Source organism: Chelon labrosus, assembly GCF_963514085.1.
Source record: "Chelon labrosus genome assembly, chromosome: 18".
Taxonomy (NCBI): domain Eukaryota; kingdom Metazoa; phylum Chordata; class Actinopteri; order Mugiliformes; family Mugilidae; genus Chelon; species Chelon labrosus.
In genome coordinates this window covers 25,477,478-25,489,032 of record NC_140351.1, presented here as the reverse complement: position 1 = coordinate 25,489,032, position 11,555 = coordinate 25,477,478, and the positions used below count along the sequence as shown (strand labels likewise).

Sequence of the window (11,555 nt, the reverse complement as noted above, 5' to 3'; positions counted from 1 at the left end):
CTTTGTCCCATTCTAGCTCTGTAATGACTGTCTGAAAATCTTCCATCCAGGCCATTCTCTTATAGTCTGAGGACTCTCTTGATGACTTAAGCAGTTTACTGTATATTTTCGAGATTGTCCCTTTAGCATGGGGATTGGGTGTTACCAGTTCTTCAATACCATTTAAAGCAGGAGGTTGATATGATTGGTTCTTAGAATGAACAAAACTCCGTATTTGAAAATATTTAAACAAATGAGTCCTAGGAATCCCAAAATTCTCTTTCAGATAATCAAAAGGCATAAGGGTGTTGTCTTTAAAGAGATCTGAAATCGTCTGTAAACCAAGCTGTGCCCAAAGTTTAAAACCTGGGTCTGATGTACCTGGTGTAAATCTTGCATTACCCCAGATAGGAGAAAAAAGTGATATATCTCTTGGCTCTCCAACCATCTCTTGTGATTCATACCAAGCTATAATTGTGGTTGAAACAAATGGATTGATTGTATTCCGCTTAAGCAATTTAAAAGAATTGGAGTATAAGTATCTGTCTAAAGTTAGCCCTTTCGCCTGTTGTTCCTCTATCTGGACCCAGGGCAGACTTGAAGGATTAGAGAACCAAAAAAGTGCCGCTCTAACTTGGGCTGCTCTGAAGTACCATAGTAGGTTGGGTAGTTGCAACCCTCCCCTATCATAAGGTAGATATAATAAGGATTTATTGCCATATAAACGTTATACACATATAATGCCAGTTCGTAGACAGTAGAGCAGTCTGGATGCACTGATGAGACTCTGCCAGATCCAGAGGAACACACAGAATGATAGAGGACGGTGGAGCTGTTCTCAGAGCAGGTCACGCTGCAGCAGTTAACTTCTTGATCCTCTGATTCCTCTGTCAGTCACTGCTTGAGGAAGTTCTGCTCTCAGGCCCAGTCTCTTGCAATGAGATACCGCTTCAACTCCTCCTCATCAACTCATCCTCTCTTAGCACACACACCAATGATGGTAGGACAGTTTGATGAATGACCACTACTCTGTACATCTTGTAAGGCTGTCAGCTGGAATCCATCTTTATTTCCTGAACACATGTATACAACAACATCAGTCGTCTTCACATCAACTCAATCACCTGATTTGTCCATTAAACTCTCCACTGACCTTAGACTCTCCAGTCTACAGTTTGGACTCTCCAGAAAACCACACAGCTGCTCCACTCCTGAATCCTGCAGGTTGTTGTCAGTCAAGTCCAGATGTCTCAGATGGGATTGGTTGGACTTCAGCGCTGAGACCAGAGAATAACAGCTGATCTCTGACAAACTGCAGAGACTCAGTCTGAATAAAGAATAAAGAAGATTTATGGTTGAAAGTTCAGTATGAGTATAAATTAGGTTCAGTTGTTAGTTAAGGTGTTGAAGAATCTGAATAAATGTCTTTAAAGTCTCATCTGATGATGAAGGACACAACACAGTTGTTACTGAGCCTATGGCCCACTGTTACTGAAATATCATATATTTGCATGGATGTCTGTGTCGGCATTCCTATAAAAACTGCTGTACTACGTTAAGATAATGTAACCTATCTAAACAGATCTCTAGATATGAATGCAGAATGAGAGATTGTCATCATCTTGGGTTCAGAAATCGCTGCTAATGCAAACTGGACACTTTCTGTAGATGCAGCTTCACATTAAAATAATTTAAATGCAAAAACATGAGCTGATTTTTAATATGAAGAAGTCACTGGAATGTTTTTGTCAGTGAGATTGTCACTATTGTCCATCAATAATGCATTTGCAAAACAACAACAGTGTTCTTCGGTATTTTATGACAACTCCTATCCATTTGTCTTACATTCAAACACTCTGTGCGCAGCATAACATCATATGACAGTTGTTCAGAGAATGATGGGAAATGGCAAATTATTGCCTGAATTCTTTATTCAAATGACAACGGGAAATTTGAAATTGCCGCTTCAATCATACAATTTACAATAGTAAAGTGAACTGACCTCAGAGTTTTCAGTCTGCAGTGTGGACTCTCCAGAAAACCACATAGTTGCTCCACTCCTGAATCTTTCAGCTCATTGTTACTCAGGTCCAGAAGTCTCAGATGGGAGGGGTTGGACTGCAGAGCTGAGCCCAGAGAATAACAGCTGATCTCTGACAAACTGCACCAACTCAGTCTGAATAAAGAATAAAAGACGTGAGTTAAGAATGCTACACTGCTTGAAATCACCCATTGTTTCATAATCTGTTCAGAGCTGAAGAAGGTTCATAAGTTTTTGAAAATGGAAACAATGGACAAAACCACAAAAGAAGAAAACAGATTTTATCATGAAGATCCTCAGTGGGGATTAGTAGAATATCAGCCTTATGTCTGCAATTTAGTGTCACCACAACTTTACCATGATATTAGTCTCAGCACACAAATAAATATGGTGTCTGACCTCAGAGTCTCCAGTTTACAGTGTGGAATCTCCAGAAAACCACACAACTGCTTCACTCCTGAATCCCGAAGCTCATTTCCACTCATGTCCAGAACTTTTAAATAGGAGGGGTTGGACTTCAGAGCTGAGGCCAAGAAATTACAGCTGATCTCTGACAAACTGCAGTGATACAACCTAAATAAAGAATCAAAGATGTAGTTAAAAATCTAATCAGACATGTTGTCTCAGACTGACTTTGTCCTTCTGTTATTGTGGATCACCATCATGACAACCAGACATCTATACTAAACGTAACACCAGCATTAGGATCCCTTAAAAAATATTGTTCAGACATTTGGAAAGAAAGAACGTTTTAGAAAAAGAAGAAACTTTTTCAGATTTGTGCTCATGGAACATTTTACAGATCAGTAAAATTATTTGAATAGGATGAATAAAGAAAGCCTTCAACAACTCCAATCAGTGAACTGACCTCAAAGTCTCCACTTTACAGTTTGGACTCTCCAGTCCACCAGACAGTTGCTTCACTCCTGAATCCTGCAGCTCATTTCCACTCAGGTCCAGCTCTCTCAGATAGGAAGGGTTGGATTTCAGCGCCGAGGCCACAACTTCACAGTGAGTCTCAAAGAGTTGACATGCAGTTAGCCTGTGATTAGAAAACATATGACACAATGACATGACACAATGACTCTTCAACCCTCTCCAACTTTGTTTTCTCCAGCTAGTCAAATTTACACACACGTCTGTCCAAATGCATGTAATTCATGTAGTTAAGACTTTTAAGACATTTAATAAAAGTAATTTAATTTAATCCAAATGACATTATGATTCCATATTTGGCCATTTGGATATAAAACAGCACTTCCTGGTCTGAGTTGGACCTGAAACTCTGGTAAACTCCCGGAGCACTGTGCAAGTTTAGGTGGTTTTGGTATCTCTCATACTACCCTTTGGAGGATTACTGGGCATGGTCAGCTGGGAGGAGACCCCAGGGCAGACAAAGATTTGGGAGGGACTGCACATCTTATCTAGCCTGGGAACACCCTGGCATCCTACATGAAGAACAAAAATTTCTTGGTAGGGAGAGGGGCATCTGGAATATCATGCTTAGTCTGTTGTTGCAATAACCACATTTCACATTTCTCTAGTAATAGTGGCAGTTTAGTAAATGGTAAATGGTAAATGGCCTTGCTTTTATATAGCGCTTTTCTACCTATTGGCACTCAAAGCGCTTTACAGTCTCAGACACATCTACCCATTCGTTCACACAAGCATACACACATTCACACACCAGTGCCACGCACTGGGAGCAACTGGGGGTTCAGTGTCTTGCTCAAGGACACTTCGGCATGTGGCACGTTCCGGGGATCGAACCGCTAACCCTCTGGTTCGTGGACAACCCGCTCTACCTACTGAGCCACAGCCACAGTAGTGTACATATTTAAAGAACTCAACTATTAATCTAAGATGGATTATGTCATCAGGACTCACCGAGCCTTTCTGCAGTTCCTCACAGCTGGGATCAGTCTTTGTCGTCCTTCCTCTGATGTTTTGTACTTTTCTAGGTCCAGCTCATCCAGAACCTCCTCTGACATCTGCAGCATGTAGGCCAATGCTGAGCAGTGGATCTCAGAGAGTTTCATCTTTGATCTCTTCTTGGACTTCAGGAACTCTTGGATCTCCTGATGAACTGAGAGGTCATTGATTTCCATCAGACAGTAGAAGATGTTGACGCTTCTGTCAGGAGAAATGGTGTACATGTTCATCTTCTTCAGGTTCTTGATGGTTCTCTGGATGGTTTCTGGACTGTTCTCTGTGTGACCCAGCAGGCCTCCTAGGAGTCTCTGGTTGGACTCCAGAGAGAGGCCATGAAGGAAACGAACAAACAGGTCCAGGTGTCCATTGTCGGTGTGCAGGGATTTCTCCATGACTCCACAGAGGAAGTCATCCAGAGACATAGTGGGATGCCTGAAGTCTTTCCCCAGGAAGTCATCCAACACCTTTGTCTTCCTGTTGGCGTAACAGTGGAACATGTAGACTGCAGCCAGAAACTCCTGAACGCTCAGATGAACAAAGCAGTAGACTGTTTTCTGGAAGATCACACTCTCTCTTTTGAAGATCTCTGTACAAACTCCTGAGTACACTGAGGCCTCTGTCACATCAAGACCACAGCGCTCCAGGTCTTCTTGGTAGAACATGATGTGTCCTTTCTCCAGCTGTTCAAACGCTAGTTTCCCCAACTTCAGAAGAACTTTCCTGTCGGCCTCCATCAGCTCCTGTGGACTTGTCTCAAGTCCCTGGTTGTATTTGTTCTTCTTCCTCTTTGTTTGAACCAGCAGGAAGTGTGAGTACATGTCAGTCAGGGTCTTTGGCAGCTCTCCTCTCTGCTCTGTAGTCAACATGTGCTCCAGAACTGTAGCAGTGATCCAGCAGAAGACTGGGACTCCACACATAATGTGAAGGCTCCTGGAGGTCTTGATGTGGGAGATGATTCTGCTGGACAGCTCTTCATCACTGAACCTCCTCCTGAAGTATTCCTCCTTCTGGGCATCAGTGAAGCCTCGTACTTCTGTTACCCTGTCAACATTTCTAGGGGGTATCTGATTGACTGCTGCAGGTCTGGAAGTGATCCAGATGAGAGCCGAGGGAAGCAGTTTTCCCTTGATGAGGTTTGTCAGCAGCACATTGACTGATGCCTTTTGTGTGACATCAGACACAATCTCACTGTTGTTGAAGTCCAATGAAAGTCTGCTTTCATCCAGGCCGTCAAAGATGAATAGAAGTTTACAGACAGACAGCTTCTCTGCTGTGACCTTCTGTAGTGTTGGATGGAAAACATGGAGCAGCCTGAGAAGACTGTACTGCTCATCTTTTATCAAGTTCAGCTCCCTGAACGAAAGCAGAATCACCACACTGATATCTTGGTTTTCCAAACCCTCTGCCCAGTCCAGAGTGAACTTCTGTACCGAGAAAGTTTTGCCAACGCCAGCAACACCGTTGGTCAGAACCACTCTGATGTGTCTCTGTTGGTCAGGTAAGGCTTTAAAGATGTTGTGGCACTTGATTGGAGTGTCATGGAGGGCTTTCATCTTGGAAGCTGTCTCAAGCTGCCTCACCTCATGTTGGGTATTAAGCTCTCCACTCTGTCCTTCTGTGATGTAGAGATCAGTGTAGATCCTGTTGAGGAGGCTTCCATTTCCTGTTACATCAGTTCCTTCAGTCACACGTTCACATCTCCTCCTCAGAGTGTTCTTATGTTCATCTAAAACCACCTGCAGAACAACATCTGCTGGAAAAAAAGAATGAAAACAGTCATTATTTAAGTTGAAGTACACAGATCTGGGCACTGGAGCAGAAAATGTGTTATGATCTTAAATTCCCATGTTGTGTAACAACAATCTGACTGCACCAGAGAGAGTCCATCAGCAGACAGATGAACATTCTTACTTGTTCCGGATCTTTTTCCACACTGGGGACAGGAGGCGTCTCCCGATGAAGCAGACTGGTCCCAGTATGAGGTGATGCACTGTCTGCAGAACCAGTGTCCACAGCTGGTAGAGACTGGATCCTTCAGGACGTCCTGACACAAAGCACAGCAGGACAGCTGCTCCTCAACAGAAACATGACTCCTCTTCCTCTCTCTGCCAACACATTTATTTATCATTAAGATCATTTGCACATGGTTGGTGAAAACACTGTTCAGATGCTCAGATGCTCACAGAGAACAGCGTGGCTTTTCAGTTTGAATTGAATCCTTTGATTTCAATTCAATTAAACACTAAGTGGTCTACCTGCCATTTTGCTGTTAGTACAAATAACACTAGCTTGAGTTGGTTCAGTCTAAAGTTAGGTTAAAAGAGTCTGTCATTTAATTCATATCATTTAATTCATATCATTTTACACGAGTGAGCTAATAAATAAAACTGTCAACACACAAAATCAAGATGAGCTTTTTCAGTTAGTAAGGACAAACAGAAGAACATGAATTACAAATATGAAGCACACTGTTTCCACAGACATATTGTAATATTTTCAGATACTCCTGAAATTCTGAAATGGAGGTTCTTAGGTGTTTTACTACAGAAATACGTTCCTGGTTTAAAAACCTAGACAACAGGATCATTCCTAGAGTCACTAAAACATCTACAAGACATTTCTGCTAAATCATTATTTTCCATTATGTTAGTTCACAGCAGAAACACTCCCTTACTTAGTGTTTGAGGGTCCAGGTTTATTGCTGAAGTCTGGAGATTCATCTTTGGATTTGTCACTCTTCATGGACCCACATCTGGATACTGTAGACGCTAGTCTGTCATGCCCTCCCTCCATGTTCCCAACTCGTCTGTTTGAGAGGTAAACCAGTGACAGTCAGTTCATTTAAGTGTGCGCTCCTATGTGCCAGGCAGGAGTGTGGAGGGTCTTTTGCTAGAGGTTAATTTGTTGTGGCTGATGCAGCTTCTATTACAAAAACTATTATACTAGGTATGAAATTCTGCTTTTCTTGCAGTTAATGTCTCATGATAACGTCTTTGAAATGGGATAATCATTATAACTTTGGCTGTTCCAGAGCACTGATGCATCACAGCAAGAAGGTCACCGGTTCGAATCCATGGCCTTTCTGTGTGGAGTTTGCATGTTCTCCCTGTGTCTGCGTGGGTTCTCTCCGGGTACTCCGGCTTCCTCCCACCATCCAAAGACATGCTCATTAGGTTAATTGGTGACTCTAAATTGGCTGTAGGTGTGCATGTGAGTGTGAATGGTTGTCTGTCTCTGTGTTAGCCCTGCAATGGACTGGCGACCTGTCCAGGGTGTACCCCTGCCTCTCACCCGATGACAGCTGGGATAGGCTCCAGCAGACCCTCGTGACCCTTAACAGGACTAAACGGGTATAGAAGATGAATGAATGAATGAATGTTCCAGAGCATATATAAAACCAATGACCATTATTCTTTATTTTAATCCTCAGTAAAACAGTACTGGGGTCCAAATCGACTGTTATTCTGGAGCCTCTCCTTTTTACTCCGTGGTTTATTGTGACTTTCCTTTTTTATTTATTTTCCCTGTATGCATCACGCTGCCTGGGAGATTTGTAATGGCCCTAAATAAAATCAAATACAAGAGAAACAAGTGGGCATAGAACATGGTGATGCAGGACAGCTTTGTTTGTATGACACACTAAAATCTAGTGACCATTCGTAGTTTTTTCCATTAGGAAAATCAAATAGCACATGATACAGACTTTTCATTCTATCTTTATGTTTATTTCAACATATACAAAGGGATTTTTTTGGGTTGGGGGGGCTGTATATGGCATATAAATGAGAGCAGCAGCTCACCATGGACTACTTTATTTTGAGAATGAAGGTTAATATTCCAACATCACCCACTTCGGCGAGTGCAAAAGTTCTTTTTTTTCTTTCTCCAGAACTGTAAATTTAAAATCTAGGGCGCACATGCTTAAGTAAACACCCAGAAGTGGAACGTGGAGGAAAAGGCATGTTTCTACATTACCAGTGGAGGAATAGATATCGATACAGCTCATCTCACACGAGTTCACATGGTTTTAAGTAATCTTGATCCTTGTGCTAAACAACAACAGAAATCACTTATTTGATAAAATAAAATAGGAATGATATGAAAACCGCAAAATGTGTGAGGCGCACAGGAAGGCCATGTAAGAACTGTATGAGGTTGACAGTGGTTGTGCGTGTCCATGTGCTCAGTTTCATTGGGGTGCGATAGTTCTTTTAAAGATGTTTTTTGTTTTGTTTTGTTTTTTTGTTTTTCCTGGAGACTAATAATAGTGAGAAAGAGTGTTTTTGCTGTCTTAATGTATCAAAGTTCATGGTTGAGATGGAGCCTAAATAGAGCCTGAAGGTCAGTATGAAAGAACGTTAACAGAATTGAACACTCTGAGAACAGGAAGTAACACACACACCATGCAGTCTATTAAAAGTTGCCAGAACTCCAACTGATCACAACTTTGTGTGAATGGTTGACTCAAACTGTTAAGTTCTGACTTTTCTTCCCTCTACAGTCCACACGGAGAAGAAGAAGAAGGAGAATGTTAACACTCACCTTACTGCCGCATTCAGTCTTCCTCCTTCTGCTCTGTGACTCAAAATGGAGTCTGAAGAAGGCGTGCATTTCCACTCTCTTTGCCCCCTCCTCATGAACAGGAAATTATTTGGCGGTGCCTGTGTGTCTGTGTCATGCTCACAAATAAGCCTCATAGCATGATGTGTTTACACAATGTCTCTATCTCTGTTGGCTTGACAGGATGTTTTTTTTTTTTTTTTTAATCATTAAAGTTTTTATTTATTTATATAAACATATATAAACAGACAGCATTGTTTTCAATTACAAGACGGCCAATGATAAATGCTCATATTTAAAACAACCAACCTGAACATTCAACAATTACATTCACATCGGTGCAGTCAGTCAAATCATCACAGTACAACAGTGTTACAGTTGAGAAAGTGGTCTGACTTCTTGAAATTATAAACATCATCACTGATTCTGGCCAACATGTGTTCATATGATACAACCTCCAACCTTATACATATGACCTTATCACTACAAGGTCATATTTTGATATATTGGGCAGTTCTGTTTGGTCTCCCAGTAGGTATAATCTTGGTGATACAGATATTGTAAGAATGTTCCTGTCTCTTCCTGACATTTCCAGCAGAAATTATTAACCAGCAACCCCATTCTGTAAAGTTTAGATGGGATGAAATAAAACCTATGAATTATTCTGTACTGAGGAAATTTCCCCTTAGCCTCCTTTATACATTTGCCTGCATTTGCTAATATTCTTAACCAAATTTCACTATTCAACTTGCATCCTAGGTCTTTCTGCCAGACATATCCCTGATTTTCACAGATATTTTCCTGTAATCCATTAAACATTTTGTAAAACACACCTGTCCTGTGTGCTATACCAGGTAACTCCAAAAAATCCATCACTGGATTCTTGTCTTGAATGAATTGGACCTTAGTTGTGCTGTCCCTAATTTTTCCAAAGAATTTCCAAAAATGATCTTTACTTTCCTAATCATATTTTTGCTTAAGTTCAGAAAAAGAAATAAACACTCTATCAGAGTATTGGTCATTTACGTTACATATTCCTTTCATAAGCCATTGATTCCAGTAGACAGTCTTTTTCCCGATACATATGGCAGGGTTGTGCCATATAGGCATATGATTGTCTTAAGTGTGACACACCACACATCCTGTATACTTCTCTCCAGACAGTCTTAGAATGAGCCAGTACTGGGTTTGAGAAATAGCCCTGTCTATTAGTAGTTGAACCATATGAGAGAACATCCAAAGGCTTGTAGGGGCTAGTTCCTGCTCAGTTTTGATCCAGACAGGATGTTTTCTCGGGCTTTTGGTCCAAATGGTATCAATTTATCTTCACAATGAAATTGAAATCATTTCAATAAAATTTTCTTTTCCAGATTAAAAGAGATCAAGAAGCTCCAGCTTAGTTGACTAGATCTGGATGTTTGTGTGGAACAGGTGACAGTGGGTTAAGGTGAACAAGCTTCATCTCAGCCTCTGACCTTCAGCACAGGAGCCCTACATGACTCTTCTGCCTTTACACCAACACTTTCATCCCATCACAGTTCGCTCACCATCCTTAAATACACTAATGACTCTATCATAGATCTCATATCCAGTAACAAGCAGCAGTGGGGAAGGAAGCCCAAGCAGTCTCTTAGTGCCACCACAACATCCTGCTCAATACATCCAAAAACCATAAGTCATGCATCCATTGCAGTAAAGTTTTAAACTACATTTCCCAAGAGTCTCAGATTGTGCCCAAGACACATGGGAGCTGTTGTTTTCCGGTACTGACTAAATATTTGTGGTTCCATCTTTAGTAAAATAACGTGGTGTTTAGATATCCCTGACCAATACAAGACTTTTGGTACAAAAAACAACCCCCCCCCCCCCAATTATGTTAATCTGACTTGGTTAAATCACAGAACTGTTGTAATGAGGGAATTCAGCCAACATTCATTTTGTATTTTACACATGTGTCAAGTGGTTGTAAATCCTATTTTCAGCCCTGAATCCTGGTAATAGTTAATTAAATCAAGTCCTCACATTCACTTTACCAGCAGAGGGCAGTCAATGGTCGCTTCAACCAAACTACGTCTAAGTTTCTACAGTCCAACAGTATGTGGACATGCACATCGTTTCAGTTTCTGTTTGACTGTGGACAGACCTTGCTGTCAATAGAGACCATTCCTGTTGATGTATGTTTATCTCGTTCCTCCTGCTGCCCTCTCCTCTCTCATTATCTGTCTCTACCCAGCTTACCTCAAGCAGATGGGTCCCTCCATATGAGATAGGTTCTGCTCAAGGTTTCTTCTTGTTAGGGAAGAGAGTTCTTCTGTGTGACCTCTTCTGTGTGACCATCTCCTTAGTTCTGGCTCTAGGGTCCCAGCACAGGTTTTGTAAAGCGTCTTGAGACAATTTGTATTGTTATTGACGCCATATAAATACAATTTAATTGACTTAAATCATGTAAAACCAATTTCAATGGCATCCTTGACTTGTTGGTATGTCATGACTCCATTTAGCTCAGAGCTTTGACAGGGGAAAAAAAATAAAAATCTGTTTGTTTCTGTTGCATTGTGTGCAATTGAAACATAAATAAATAAAACAACATGAGGGATAAGTAAGAAAACGTTTTTGGTGTGATTTGGATTTTTAAAAAAGAACTTAAATACTTTTAATGTGAAAACAATGTCAGTTTCCTCTCAGGAACCATGAATGTGACACTTCATTCTCCAATGTTATGAAAAACAAAACAAAATGTCTCTTTGACCTCTGTGATAAATGTGTATCAAGCTGTTCAGTTTGTGTTGAGTGTGTATGTGTGTAAGGACGTTGAAATGTATGCGTGTCGGCTCACCTGAGATACTATATCTATGGGAGCTGTAGGTTGTTGTGGTGACTGCGAAGACTGGAAGGAATCAGGGCTGAAAGCAGGACTTACAAACACGTGGCAGGTGTAACATACAAAATGAATGATTGCTGCTTTCAGTTCTATGTGCCTTAACAAAGTCAGACTAACATGCTGTCATGGGAACGTCAAGATTTTTTGATGGAACTACAAATA

General features: G+C 41.1%; 1 protein-coding gene across 1 annotated transcript in view; it reads right to left on the bottom strand.

Moving 5' to 3' along the window:
- The window catches only part of LOC311503261 (NACHT, LRR and PYD domains-containing protein 12-like), a 9,272-nt gene extending 761 nt beyond the window's left edge, over positions 1–8,511 (bottom strand). The window contains exons 1-9 of the mRNA XM_084565894.1: positions 8,495–8,511; positions 6,627–6,758; positions 5,864–6,057; positions 3,908–5,705; positions 2,889–3,062; positions 2,420–2,593; positions 1,982–2,155; positions 1,133–1,306; positions 1–1,052 (exon numbers count right to left, since the gene is read on the bottom strand). The exon at positions 1–1,052 is cut by the window's left edge and continues 761 nt beyond it. Of these exons, the coding sequence (XP_084422020.1) occupies positions 1,046–1,052; positions 1,133–1,306; positions 1,982–2,155; positions 2,420–2,593; positions 2,889–3,062; positions 3,908–5,705; positions 5,864–6,057; positions 6,627–6,745 (2,814 nt within the window). The 5' untranslated portion in view covers positions 6,746–6,758; positions 8,495–8,511 and the 3' untranslated portion in view covers positions 1–1,045. The remainder of the gene's footprint in view (positions 1,053–1,132; positions 1,307–1,981; positions 2,156–2,419; positions 2,594–2,888; positions 3,063–3,907; positions 5,706–5,863; positions 6,058–6,626; positions 6,759–8,494) is intronic.
- Between the last annotated feature and the right edge of the window lie 3,044 nt (positions 8,512–11,555).